The sequence below is a fragment of the Musca vetustissima genome, unplaced genomic scaffold (genome assembly GCF_032173495.1).
Source record: "Musca vetustissima isolate MV318-11 ecotype Yass unplaced genomic scaffold, APGP_CSIRO_Mvet_v1 utg357622, whole genome shotgun sequence".
NCBI lineage: Eukaryota > Metazoa > Arthropoda > Insecta > Diptera > Muscidae > Musca > Musca vetustissima.
In genome coordinates this window covers 1-15608 of record NW_026874085.1, presented here as the reverse complement: position 1 = coordinate 15608, position 15608 = coordinate 1, and the positions used below count along the sequence as shown (strand labels likewise).

Below are 15608 nucleotides of genomic sequence, written 5' to 3'. Positions count from 1 at the left end.
GGAAACGGATGTCTTTCAAAATGTTGCATTGCAACTTGATGTTATGTTGCATGATGTGCCCTCCCAACCTGGTTGCAACAACCTAATGTTCCTACAGAGATAAGTATGTACTGCGTTGCAACCCCTACATTGACAACAATGAACCTTGTCTAAATAAGAGAAATCAAACAGATGTTATTGATCTTCTATTCAATATACATGTTCTTAATTTTATTTAAATTAAATTCAAATATAAGAGAAATTTGGCTTGACATTCTCTATAAATTTACATAGCTTCTCTTCAATTTTTAAATTATTAATATTACTAAACATAAATTTAATCTTAAATCAATTAAAAGAAACAAATGAAAAAAAAATAAATAAACCCAAATTTAAAGTTTTTCAAATGATAGCATGATAGCATGATCAATTTGCAATACAGAAAAAAATAATAAATAAATAAAATTAAATCAAATAATGAAAAAAAAAATCATCTTAAAACATCTCTGTAATGTTCATCACATCACTCACTGTTTCAACAACAACAATAAAATAAAATATTTGTACCAAAAAAAAATCAATTTATGCATATTACAACACATTAATAACAAAACGAATAATAGTGGTGACCATATTCAAAAATAAATAAATACAATAATATTAGTTGAACAAAATTAAATTATTTCAATTAAAATTTAATTTTGTGTATAATTTATTCAATTTATAATTTTATTTAATTTTACTTTTTTTATAATATCATTTGTTTTTTTTTTATTTAAACATTTAGTTAACAGATTAAATATTTCATTATTTCAATGCATCAACAATTATCACAAATCTGGTCACCATTATTACAGTTTTATTATTTCTCTTTATCATCATTCTTCGTTTTATAAAAATTGCAAAAACAAAACAACAAAGAGTTCATTGACTTACGTACGCTCTTGTGATTCCCTCGTTGAAAGTATACTTTCTCAGAGTCTGGTATGATGCTGCTGAATGCTGGTTTGAAGATTAAGAGATGTAAATGTTGTGTTGTGTTGTATACAAAAGTTTGATGTAAAGATTAAGTTGTGTATGAATCAAACATGTTGCGTCGGTGAGCTACAGAGATGTTGCGATCAGCCAACAGTGTAACAGTGGAGAGTTTGCAGTTGGCGCAAGGGATATACCTACACACACAACATACATATTCAAATGGAATGCACAATGATCATTAGCTTAACAAAAGTAGAATTTTTTTTAAAATGTAAATATGTATAATGTGTGTATAGCTTTATCACTGGCTCCAACGGCAAATTACACTGAATGTTTGGTTATTGTTGTAATTTCACTTGTTTCTTTTTTTTACAATTTTTAGCAATTTAAAAGCACAGTTAATAGAAAAAAATGTTCACCAAAGACAAATAGAAAAATATTACATTCACTTAGGAATGATAAATTTTTAAATTCTAATTATTTTGTTTTTTAATTCATTGATTTGCATAAAAGCATCTTAGATAAATTATTTTTTAGACTGAATTTCTACCTTTTTTCCTTAATATTATGTTGTGTTTTTCACACTTTTCCTTATAATTTTAAGTTTCCAATTTGACACTGTATATAAAAAAATTTGATGGTTTTTCCTTTCTTTACTCTGTCTTTAGGACAGATATGACGGATTTTTCTAAGCACTGTTTTTTCTATAAATTTTATGATTTTTATATAAACTTATCACACCAAAACACAGAAGACTTCGCTAGAAATGTTTCACGCTCTTCCTTGGTCTGAATGTCGCAATCGTTGATGAATACTGATCTGTATGTTCGATCACAAAAATGCAAAAGGCAGTTGAAGAAAAAACGCAGCGCAGAGAAAACAACAACAATTTGAGTGTCATCAATACTGGAGATGCTGGAGACCTGGCAAAGCAACAATAAATTGTACCATATTAGGAAGTGGCAAATGAAGAAGAAACAATTTTAGAACTAATATAACAACAATATTTACCTTTAGGAATTTATCCCAAAACGAAGAAATCAATAAGAAGAATATGAAATTTAACGACGGCGAATTTGCAGTTTCTTATGTTAATGCATATACATGAAGAAATACATGGTATATGGAAATATCAGCGCTGGGGATAAAAAGAAAAATATACGCAAAATAGGAATTCGACCAACTAAAAATTCATGAGAAATAATAATGATTCACTTACTGAGCAACTAAGCAAATAGATGATTTATTTCTTTTATTTTTAGAAAAGACAAACTTTGTCTTAAAAAACTGACAATACTTTAGAAATAAACTGTAGTTAGTTTTAAGGCAAGGGAGATGTTATCTTAAGACTTCCTGGTGACAAAATGGACGAAACATATCTTTCATCGGAAAGATGAAACCTCATGAAAAGTTGAATCCAATCAAATTTTCCAATGCTTAATAAAGATGGCTAAAGTGAAAATCAGAAAAATGTCAATAAACTGATAAATAGAATTTCATTTTACACATTCAAACGACAGGTAGAGGTCGCCTAATAATGAACGTTACAAAATAGAAGTTTAAAAAAATGCAGATCAAAGAAAATTCAATATTAGTATTTTATAGATTGCAAGCGCCTCTAAATTTGCAAGTTATGTATTATTTTGTCCCATGCACTTATTCTTCAATTTCAGAATTGTATATATCTCATTTTTAGTCAAAAATTAATGCATTCTTCATTTTAAAATTAGTAAAGAAAGTAGTAAAGTAGTACCGGGCGGACTATATGATACCCTTCACCACTTGCGGTATATTTTTCACATATGTACTACAGAAGTCACCTTTTCGAGGAAACATTGACGTGAAATTAAGCGAACTTAAATATGTGAACTTAAATATGTGATTCCCGGTAGTACAAAATGAAAAAATTCGCTGTTGCAAACATAAATTTACTGTGAAAAAAATTCATTTCGGGGGGGGCCCGGGCCCCCAGGGCCGCCCCCCTGCATACGTCCCTGATGAGAGTTATATCAAAATCTGAACCGATTTGCATGTAACTTTGCACACATCAATCCTGACATAATTCAGTACGCTGTGCAAAATTTTATGCAAATCGAAAGATATATAGGGACTTTGGTGCACCATAGTCATAAAGTCGGACGAAAATATATATGGAGCTATATCTAAATCTGAACCAATTTTTATCAATTTCAATAGAGTTGGTCCTTGGGCCAAATAAATGAGCTGTACCAAATTTCATCCAAATTGAATTATAAATCGATTAATATTTCCACGGTATGATGGAGGGTATAATGACTAACTGGCGTACGAAAGTAATATATGCCACTAAATGATTTGAAATTTCAGTATCCATTATTTATTGTGCTATTGTGTGTTAAAATGTTAACTACTGTCCCACTCCACCTTAAGAGTTATTTAAAAAACAATTAAACTTTTTAACTAATTTTTAAATTAAAACAAATTATTTGCATTTAATGAGAGCTTTTATAATGGTGTACTAATCCCGAAAAGTAAAAAGTTTACTTCATTTCAAAGAAAAAGCCACTACTTGCTTCTGAAAAAAACATTATAGCAAAACAAAATTCTGGACAAGTGGAGCATTGCAATATAAAGTCCTAGGTAAACTGTTTACGTATTTCATAGAAAAAAAATCGTCTACCAACATTCCGGTCAGGGCACATTGAGTGGCATTAGTATCCCTCAACCGTTCTACATTCATAATGCTTGTTTATATAAAATTTAAATAATTTGTCTCAAATAAAAACACACACAAATATACATACATACAAACAAAAAGTTCTAAAGAAGTAATAAAAAACTCAAGTGTTGTATTATTTTGCTTTTTTGTTCTTATTGTTCCTAAGACATTTGTCTGGTTGTAACATTTTGTTTTTATTTTGGTTTAATTCTTTTTTTATTTTTAAGGCAACCTTCGGATCGCAAGAAGGAACATATCAAACGGCCAATGAACGCATTTATGGTATGGGCCCAGGCGGCTAGACGTGTTATGTCTCAACAGCATCCACATTTGCAAAATTCGGAGTTAAGCAAGTCGCTGGGAAAATTATGGAAGTAAGTAAAACAAAAACAAACATATGCAAATTCACAAACATGCATACATATATAATCATTAATGGCACATACTCCCAATTGTACAACAACAAGTGATTGTTATTATTCAGATTTAACAATGTTAAATAAAGGACGAATAAACGACGTTAAATTCTAGCGGTCGAACTTTTTAAATTCTGCACCATTGGGGGTGCCTTCCAAAAGTCTGAAAACAATGCCAATGCCATATGAAAACAATTTTTTCTTCACCTGGAATTTCAAATTCCAAATCACTGACCACTATTGCGGTTCAAACGTTCAATATATAAAACTTATAACATTAACAATGCAGCGGAACATTCATATGCAGGCTACACCAAAACATGAATCTATTGGAAATAGTTCTGCCCCTTCAATGAAAAAACGAATCAACGCGTAAAAGCGTAAAAATACTGAAAATGGGGAGGGACCATTCCATGAGGAAAATTAGACTGTTAAAAATGTGGGTTATGTCAAGGACAAGGACTCCAAAATCTTTGAATGCCAATTGATAGACCATTTAGTTGGTAAATACACCTACAACCTTGAAAATATCGAAAATTGGGGTTTTCTGTTATAAAAGACTTATTTCAGCTCCTTTACAAAGATTCCTTTCAGTCGACTCTAAATATTCCCTTCCTCTATAAATACTCCCTTCCTCGTCTATGAAATACTTCCTCCAGCTCGTCTATGAAAGACCCCATGCTTAGGCACGTCTATTAAATACCCCCTGCATCCAATCTATAATGAAAGACTCCTCGTCTAGGAAAGACTCCCTGTTTCAGATAGTTTATGAAAGACTCCCTGCTTCAGCTCGTCTATGAAAGACTCCCAGCTTCAGCTCGTCTGTGAAAGACTCCCAGCTTCAGCTCGTCTATGAAAAACTACCAGTTTAGCTCGTCTAAGAAAAACTAACTGTTTTAGCTCGTCTATGAAAGACTACCTGTTTCAGCTGGTCTAGGAAAGTCTCCCTGCTTCAGCACGTCTATGAAAAACACCCAGCTTCAGCTAGTCTATGAAAGGCTCTCTTCAACTCGTCTATAGAACTCCCCTCAGCAGATCTATAAATATTCCTCATCTGCATGTCTAGAAAAAATCCCTGCATAATGTCTATTACTACACCCTTCCGCTCGGAACCCACACACCTTATCATAAAAATATTTCCCCTTCCCTCCCTTGTATATTGCATTGCATATTGAATTTAAAAACCAGTGAGCGGAGCAGTATAGTCGGACGGGGCCGACCATACGATACCCTACACAACTACCACCGAAACCGAACTTTCTGCGGATGTTTATTCCGAGCCTGTGCAATATTTCGTGATAATTGCATTCTATTGCCCGATTAGAGGTAAGCAGCACCTCTTCCTTACACTGATATATTTTCCGAATATTACGAGTAATCAGTATAGCTAGGGTCCAGATTCCTTTCACCGTGGGTTGTGTTGTGATGTTCAGCTTTCATTTGTGATCTATAGATCGACTCGAAAATATCACAAATATAATTAAGTTTTCGGTCCACTGCATCCCAAAATTATTTTCTGATCATCACCGAAAGTTGTAGGCGTTGTCCTTGACCATAACTGAAATCTCATGGAAATTTTCAAAGCGATCAGCGCCATATTTCCGCCCTCTAGTGTGGTTATGGGTTACTAAATAATGTCACCTGTAAATATTTAAGCACCTGTAAATATTTAAGTGTAGCTCCCACATCTGAGTACCTACGACCACATAATTGGTATCAATTTAAAGGTCAACCACTCCTCTTTAACATACTATCAAATTTTTGGATCTAGGTCCTTCAGGGGCAAATATATACGCCAAAGAATACAAATTTTGTCATTTTTCACACAAAAGTCAGGGTCCATTTGACCCGCTAAATATTGACCTATCTTTTTCAAAACAGGCATGCTTATTCTTTGCCCCAATCCCCTTCTCCTTGTAAAATTTCACGATGTTCGGGCCATAATTGCGGCCTCTGGAGCGACCAGAAAAACCGACAAAAATTTAGTATTTGGTCCATTTCATCCCCTAAATATTAACCGATCTTTTCCAAAAACAATAGGGGTCTTCATTGGCCAGAACCCATTCTACATGCAAAATTTCGTGAAGATTGGTCCATAATTGTGGCCTGTATCGTGTTTACAAATTATAATGGACAGACGGACGGACGGACGGACACACATGTCTAGATCGACTCAGCTAGTCGAGATATGACGATCGGTATACTTAAAGGTGGGTCTAGGACCAATATTTCGCGGCGTTACAAACTTTTGGGGCTGCACAAAGCTATAATACCCTGACAACATAGTTGTGTAGGGTATAAATATATTAATATATATTTTATTGCAATCATTTTTTTGTTGCATTCTCTGAACTAAAACCGCTCGTAATAACATTTAATTAACATTTTTCACTTCAAAACTTTTGATGCCAACAATAAAACCGCAAATAATTATTTGTTTTGTTTTTCGTTGTATAATAAATCAGTTGTTTTATTTGTTTATTTGCTGTTTAGGTCTTTGTTAATTTTAACATATTGAATAAAATATAAACCAGTGAGCGGAGCAGTATAGTCGGACGGGGCCGACCATGCGATACCCTACACAACTACCACGAACTCTAACTTTCTGAGGATGTTTATTCCGAGTCTGAGTAATATTTCGTGATATTTGCCCCCTCTTGTCCGATTAGAGGTTAACAACACCTCTTCCTTACTTTTTTCGAATATTCAGTACAATCCTTCTATTTACTTGTCCAGATTACCTTCACGGTGGGTTGTGTTGAGATTTTCGGATTATACTCTACTCGAAAACACACAACAAATTATGTTTTCGGTCCATTTCATCTCAAAATTTTAATCTGATCATCACCGAAAATTGTAGGCGTTGTTCTTGACCATAACTGGAACTTGATGAAAAATTTCAAAGCCATCAGCGCGATATTTCTCCCTCTAATGTGGTAATGGGTTACTAAATAATATCTGAATACGTAAGCACCTGTAAATATGTGACTGTAACTCCCACATCTGAGTAGATACATCACTATATTTGGTATCAATTTAAAGGAAAACCACTCCTCTTGGATATGCTTTCAACTCCTGGGGTCTACATTTTCCAGGAGTAAATATATATGCCATAGAATACAAATTTTGTCATTTTTCACACAAAAGTCAGGGTCCATTTGACCCGCTAAATATTGACCGATCTTTATCAAAACATGCATGCTTATTCTCTGGCCCGATCCCCTTCTCCATGCAAAAATTCGCGGTGTTTGGGCCATAATTGCGGCCTCTGGAGCGACCAGAAAAACCGACAAAAATAATGTTTTTGGTCCATTTCATCCCCTAAATATTAACCGATCTTTTCCAAAAACAATAGGGGTCTTCATTGGCCAGAACCCATCCTACATGCAAAATTTCGTGAAGTTTGGTCCATAACTGTGGCCTGTATCGTGTTTACAAATTATAATGGACAGACGGACGGACGGACGGACACACATGTCTAGATCGACTCAGCTAGTCGAGATATGACGATCGGTATACTTAAAGGTGGGTCTAGGACCAATATTTCGCGGCGTTACAAACATTTGGGGCTGCACAAAGCTATAATACCCTGACAACATAGTTGTGTAGGGTATAAAAATGCAAATAATAAAATATAAAAAAAAAAACACACACACAAACGGCTAGAAAAATTTTATGGTTCATTTGTAGCTGGGCATTGATAAGGGAAAGACAATTTTATGATTAATGCCTTTGCTGTGGAGACGACAACGACGACAAATCATTGGAATTGTCATGGATGGATGAATATTTCTTTTTTTAGTTTCCATTTGTTTTTGGTTTGAGTTTTTTTCTTCATCACCGTTGTGTTACTGATAAGCTAGCGTTTTGTTTTATTTTGATTAAATTCTTGGTTATGATTCTAGGGAATTGCGTGTGTAAGCCAGCCGCCTCAGACATATATGACGTTAAAAAAATCTTTGAATTCTTCTTTTGAATAAGTGGGTGGCTGTTGAGACGTATGTAGGTTTGAAATATTCCGAATTTTTAAATCAATGGGAAATTTTAGTTCTGTGGGTGGATTTTAAAATTTCAATTGTCGTAGGATGAACAATTTTAGAATAATTTAAATTTTACTCCACAGAAGACACATAATTTATTTCGTCGAAATCAAATGCTTAGATCAAGTGAAGCCTGCTGTGTCGGGTAAAGTGTCATGAACTGTGGAATTAATCTTTTGCAAGAAATTACAAATTAATTTGACATTAAAGCCACTTAAACTGCAATTTTGGTGACAATGGTTTCGTAGTGAAAGTGGAGAAAGGAAATCTCATAATCATTCCCACTTGTGGGTATGGGGTAATTATAGGCAAGCTCAGGGGAATCATTTCAGAAGATTTTATGGGAATCTTTTTAGACGAGATGAAGGAGAGGATAGGAGTTTTAATATATGATCTGAAGGGAGTCTTTCATAGACGAGCTGAATGGAGCCTTTCATAGTCGAACTGAAGGGGGACTTTCACAGACGAGCTGAAAGACTGAAGATAGTCTTCAATCGACGAGATGAAGGTAGTCTTTCACAGACGAGCTGAAGGGAGTCTTTCATAGACGAGCTGAAGGGAGTCTTTCACAGACGAGCTGAAGGGAGTCTTTCATAGACGATCTGAATGGAGTCTCCATAGACGAGCTGAAGGTAGTCTTTCATGGACGAACTGAGTCTTTAAATATGAGCTGAAATGAGTCGTTCATAGACGAGCTGAAGCAAGGAGTCCTTCATAGATGATCGGAGTTTCTCATAGACGGACTGAAAGGTGCCTTTCATTGACTGAATGGAGACTTTGACAGACGTGCTGAAGGGAGTTTCCTAGACAACCTGAAGGGAGTCTTTCATAGACGAGCAGAAGGGAGTCTTTCATAGATGAGCAGAAGGGAGTCTTTCATAGATGAGCTGAAGGGAGTCTTTCATGAATTCTTTGGTTAGTGCGTAAATATCTCCAGTGAAAAATTTTCCATCTTATGATGCTCAAGCGGAAAAGTCGCCACATTACCAAATTTGTCGAAGGAAAAGTGCACCATTTGCTTCGAATTGTTTCCTTCAAGAAAAACCTTCTTTTGATTTGGATCGACTTCGAGTATCCATACGGTCGATTGCTACTTTGATTCGGAATCATACGCATAGAATATGACTCATCACCTTTGACAAATGGACAGAAATTCTATGCTTCATATCAGAAACCCGCTTTACTCATTTTCAGGGTCTTGCCTAATATATTTATAACCTGCACAACTATGTTGTCAGGGAATTATAGCTTTGTGCGGCCCCAAAAGTTTGTAACGCCGCGAATGAAGACCAATGAAGACCCTTATTGTTTTTGGTAAAGATCGCTTAATATTTAGGGGATGAAATGGACCAAAAACTGTATTTTTGTCTGATTTTCGGGTCGCTACAGAGGCCGCAATTATGGCCCGAATTTTTACACGAAGAACGGAAACGGGCCAAAGAATAAGCGGTTTAAATAGACCCTGACTTTTGTGTGGAAAATTACAAATTTTGTATTCTAAAGCGTATATATTTACTCTTGAAGGGAATAGACCCAAGAAGTTCTTAATATATCCAAGAGGAGTGGGTGCATTTAAATAGATAACAATTATATTATCTTATGTACCCGGTTGTGGGAGTTACACTTACATATTTACAAGTGCTTACATATTTATATATTATTAAGTAAACCGTTACCACACTAAAGGGCGGAAATATGGCGCTAATCGCTTTGAAATTTTCCATGAGGATCCAGGCATGGTCAAGGACAACGCCTATAATTGTCGGTGATGATCAGGTACAAAATTTGGGATGGAATGGACTGAAAACGAACTATAGGCTACAATTGAAAGCCGAAAATCACAACACAACCCACGGCGAAAGGAAACTGGACAAGTAGTTAGAAGGGCTGCACTGATTATCGGTAATATTCGGAAAATATGTCAGTGGAAGGAAAATATCCGCAGAATGTTAGAGTTCCGTGGTGGTTGTGTAGGGTATCGTATGGTCGGCCCCGTCCGAATATACTGTTCCGCTCACTGGTTTTGTTAATGATAAACTTGTCATAAGCATCACGATGTGTACACTATGGTGTACGATGTCAATTATCATTTCCGTTATTTTTCGGAATTCAGAGATGCTGTTTTAATAGAGATGGCTTTAGTTTAATATTTTGAATTAACATTGGGTAGAAATCTTAAATATAGGTCCATAGATATTTTATACTAAAAGCAAATTTACTTCTTTTCCTGGCAGCAATTTCCTATGACATAGCTCCATATAAACGTCTCGCTCGATATTTAGTATTTTAAATGTCTACTAGGAAATAAAGGATTTAAAAGTTTACAGTCCACTTAACGGTGGTCTTCCTTGTTTAAGGTTGAATACTCTTCATTTTTTATGTAAATACAGATTATGCAATTCCTCCCCTTCCATCTGCTTCTTTTCTTTAACATTTACATTTTCTGTTTTTATTTATTCTTTTTTCTTCTTCTTCGGTTTTCTTTTTCCAGAAATCTTAAAGACTCCGACAAGCAACCATTTATGGATGTGGCAGAGAAATTACGCAAAACCCATAAGCAGGATCATCCGGACTATAAATATCAGCCACGAAGGAAAAAAGGACGTACCCTCACGTCCAGTGCAGTGCAATGCAGTACGGATGGCCTAAAAACGGAAGCATACACAACAAGAGCCATACCCATAGCTCTACCGGAGGAACAACTACAACACCAGCAGAAACCAAATCAAATGGTCAGAACAAACAACTGTCGACAACAGGCGGAGCAGCAGCATCAACATCAACGGCCACAACCAATAGTCATTTGTCATCCAAAACCATGGCAACAGCTGGAAATCGCTTGAATGGCAACAAAGCCAACGGCAAACAAAGAAACCGTGAACAACCACCGCAACAACAACAACAACACCATCATCAACACCACCAGTCACCAATGTCAGATAATGGCAAATCTACAACCCATTTCATTTCTGCAATGGATATTAATGGAACATTAAAGAATTCCTGTAAAAATGTGTCCTCAATGTTGACTCAAGGTCGTCTCATGGGACCGGCACATGCTGCCGCCGATGAAATTTCAGCGGAATTTATGTTTAATCGTTATGATTATAGCAAATCGTTGGATTCACCTGGTTCCACGACTAGTTCATTGTTATCCTGTGCCACCTCGGCCAATGATTCCCAGCCACTGACACCGCCAGCTACACCATATTGCAACGCTACACAACAACGTTTGACAGGTCCTCAGGCACCACTGCACAATCAGCCACGTCAAGCAACAAGAAATTTTTTGCAGCAACAGGTTTACGAGGTTGTGGGTGGCAGTGCTGGTGGCGGTTTAAGTGAATATCAGCTACTTAACATTGAAGGACGTGAATTTATATCCTTGGATGATTATCCTTATAATACATTGGGTGGGCCGGTAGCTAATAGTGGAGGTGGTGGTGTTGCTCCACTAGCAATAAATGTCGATATTCATGATGGCAGTCATCAATATTCCTAACCCTCCTCCTATGCTTTGCAATTTTATAGCAATCAACAACAGCAACAGGAACAAACAAACAACAATCATATTCAACATAATTCAATGGAATTTCAAAATTATGGACAACTTGGTAGTTCTGCTGGGTATACATCGGTATATCGTCACACAAATTGTGCTTCATCTCCGACGATGCACACCATTGAACCTTTAAATTATTTCAACATAACTACCCCACCACCACCGGCAGTAACGACAGCCGAACACTCTCCTTTGCGGACATCATGTTCCTCGCCCTACTCAAAGACCACTGCTCTCCATACGGGAATGCCCAAGATGAATGGCCATACCCAACATTATATGGCACCATTCGCCTCTGCAACAACGGATCTAACATCGGAAGTTGCTGCTGGCCACACTAATGATGATGTTGAAACCAGCATCGAACAATATTTTATGGATCAAATAATGCCCATTGAGTCGGTGGCCACAGTCACAAACATCAATGGCACAATGCATCAGGTCTCCCCCTCCTTAACCACCTCATCACCAACATCATCTGCGAGTATTGTCACTGCAACATCTGGAATTTCTTTAAGCAATTCTACGAAATCTCTCATGTATGCGACAAAAATGGCACACAACACATCCGACACACATGGGCTGGAGGAGTATACATCAGCTGCCAAAAAGTTATGTCTACCACCTACACCATCAACATTGTCAAGCAATTCGACCGCATCCTGTTCATCATCATCACTGTCGCCTCATAAGCTTTCACCTACATCACCCACGACGACCACAGCCACTGCAGCAGATAATATGAGTTGTTATTACATGGCGGCAGAGATGCACTCCACAACTACTACCGGGGGAGTCTTATCATCACCTATGGTGGCAGCAGAGACGACGTCAACGACACTAAGCACGGAGGCAGATGCCGGCCCAGCAATGGGACATCATGGTAATGAAAGTGATTTCCCCAACCTGTATGGCCACAATGGAAATATGCAACACCAACAACAGTCTCACACTTTGTCACACCATACACAAGAGCAACACCTACAACATCATCATCAGCATCATCCACAGCAGCAACAACAGCATCATCACCAGCTACTGCAGTGGAACACTTCGTATAATGTATAAAAAAAACAGCATTCAATTTAATTAGTTCTTAAACAATATTTACTTAGCCCTGTTGATGATGAAGGGACAAAGAAAAAAAAAACAAATTTATGACAGCTAATTGACAAGGATAATAGAATTTTGTTGTTCTTCTTAACAAATGACAGACAGTATTTGTATAAGCCTTTTTGATAAATTGAGTTCTGCTGCTGTTATTTTTTTACATGTAATTTAAGTGATGGCTTTTAAAACACATTGTTTTAATTTTTATCTTCATTTTTATGTGGTATAACAATATTAAATATTTTTTGTATTATTTTTATTTTTTAATATACATATATAAATAATTTAGTTGGAATAAAGTAAATAAAATGAAATACATAGAATCACTTTCTGAGTCGATTTATGTATGTCAAATCGCATTTATGATCCGATTTGGATGAAATTTGGCACATGCCACTTATTTGGGCCAAGGGCGAACCCTATTGAAATTGGAGTAAATAAGTTTTGCTGTGATTATAGCTCCCTTATATAAATGGTTCCCCAAACTTCCAATATTGGTCCGATTGAGACATAACTTTGCACAGAGTACTGAATTAGGTCTAGATTGATATAAGCCAAGTTTTGTTGAAATCGGTTCACATTTAGATATACCTCCCATATATAAGTTCGTCCGATTTTAGGTAAATGGTGCACCAAACTCCCAATATTGGTCCGATTGAGACAAATTACAAATTACTGAATTAGGTCCAAATTTATGTATGCGAAGTTTTGTTGGAATCGGTTCAGATTTAGATATAGCTCCCTTAGATAATTTCCTCCGATTTTATGTAAATTGTGCACCATACTGTCAATGTTTGTCTGATTGACATCCGTGTTGAAATTACTGCAGGTTGACGTCCTTGAAGTTTAGATATAGCTTCCACGTATATCTTCATTCGATTTAATCAAAATAATGTACCAAGTAACTAACGTTTGTCCTCTTAGGACAAATTAGTGCACAATCGAATCAAGAATTACGTATTTTGGTATATCCAAAAACTGAATGGAACCGCTGAGGATGGATACACCAAAACGTGGATATTTTTTGTTCCAAACGGAGTGACTAATTTGAAAATTTGTCTGAACCCTGACCCTAATTTTTTGAAATAGCAAACCTATTTATAACAATCGATGTAAAAAATATATAGAAATTTGATTGTCAGTCGTGTCTTTAAGGATGGTTACGAAGTCGGCCATTTTTGCTGGAGTCATAGTGAACTTTTTCAAAATAAGACCACATTTAAAGTAGAGAATGTTGTTTGGTTTAATCGGATAAACTAAAATCACCACAAACCTCAGTCTGGATCAACTCGAAATACTAAACTAATAAAATTTGTTTGGAACATATACACTTAGTTGGTGTATAAAGTCTTCCTGATCCCTGTAGTTGATCTATAAAGACTAAGCTAACATATAAGAACTCCCTGAATACCTCGTCTACAAGTATTCAGTCTGTATGAAATGTCGTACATTATACATTAAATTTATGTTCCTAACTAAAAATGGTGGTGTTGTCAATTCGTTAATAAAAAAACTCGTTGGTTAGCTCTTCATAGATTCTTTTTTTTTTTTAGCTTCATTCATTGAATCCATTCAAATTTTCCACATTATCTATGTATGTATTTTGTTATGGGTTTATGTTTGTTTTCATTGCGTTCGCATTGCTGCAACACATTTATTTTATTTCTTCTAATATGACTTTGAATTCACAATTTAATTTATTCCCATTATTATATTATATGCGCTCCATGGCTTCGGGGTGCTTTTAAATTCATGTTTCTTTTTTCTAAGTATATGTATATACACAGTATATATAAGTAAGTATATGACTATACACAGAGACAGAATTTCATTCATATTTAGCATTGCGTTTTTATTGTGCACTTAGCTGATAGCTTTAAATGATAAAAAGGTGAACGTGGCTGGAAAAATAAATACACCAATTGAAAGTGCAAATATTTACAAAAGTATGCTAATATTCCTGAGATTCAAGGGTGACATTGAAAGAACAAATTTCGCATGAAAGTCACATTCGGAACGGAAGTTATTGTTGCTTTTATACGCTATTGCTATAAGCCAAAGGAAAATTGTGAAGTATTATTTTTGTTTTCGCATTTCTAAGAAAAAAGTTGTTATGCTTTCTTTTTGTAATCTTCTTATGAATTGCCCAAGGTGTATAATTCCGCAGGAGATTTTTTATTACTGAAATGACATTACTTTTTTTTAAGAAAATTGACACAGTATTCAATACAGCTTATCCTAAGTTCGTCTGTAAAGACCACCTTCAGCCCGTCTATGAAAGACTCTCTGCTTCAGCACGTTTATGAAAGACTCCCTGCTTCAGCTCGTCTATGAAAGACTCCCTGCTTCAGCTCGTCTATGAAAGACTCCCTGCTTCAGCTCGTCTATGAAAGACTCTCTGCTTCAGCTCGTCTATGAAAGACTCCCTGCTTCAGCTCGTCTATGAAAGACTCCCTGCTTCAGCTCGTCTATGAAAGACTCTCTGCTTCAGCTCGTCTATGAAAGACTCCTGCTTCAGCTCGTCTATGAAAGACTCCCTGCTTCAGCTCGTCTATGAAAGACTCCCTGCTTCAGCTCGTCTATGAAAGACTCCCTGCTTCAGCTCGTCTATGAAAGACTCCCTGATTCAGCTCGTCTATTAAAGACTCCCTGCTTCAGCTTGTCTATGAAAGACTCCCTGCTTCAGCTCGTCTATGGAAGACTCCCTTGATATCTTGTGTATCCCTGACCACCAATTTATATACAAAGATATTGAGCTCTCTATGTATCCAATATCTATCTTTGATATTATCAAGTCGCATTTCCTCGCCATACTAGCTGTCACG

At 36.0% G+C, this 15608-nt stretch overlaps 2 protein-coding genes across 2 annotated transcripts; both read left to right on the top strand.

The window, feature by feature from the left end:
• Window positions 1-3882: 3882 nt before the first annotated feature.
• Window positions 3883-11613, top strand: LOC133330771 (transcription factor SOX-9-like; the record flags this gene model as incomplete). Its single annotated transcript, XM_061539184.1, has 3 exons — window positions 3883-4029; window positions 10603-10783; window positions 10849-11613. Coding segments are annotated over 3 exons (1093 nt in total), but the record flags the coding sequence as incomplete, so codon positions are not given.
• A 171-nt stretch (window positions 11614-11784) lies between these two features.
• Window positions 11785-12581, top strand: LOC133330782 (uncharacterized; the record flags this gene model as incomplete). The annotated part of the gene is made up of 1 exon (XM_061539193.1): window positions 11785-12581. A coding segment is annotated over exon 1 (797 nt), but the record flags the coding sequence as incomplete, so codon positions are not given.
• Between the last annotated feature and the right edge of the window lie 3027 nt (window positions 12582-15608).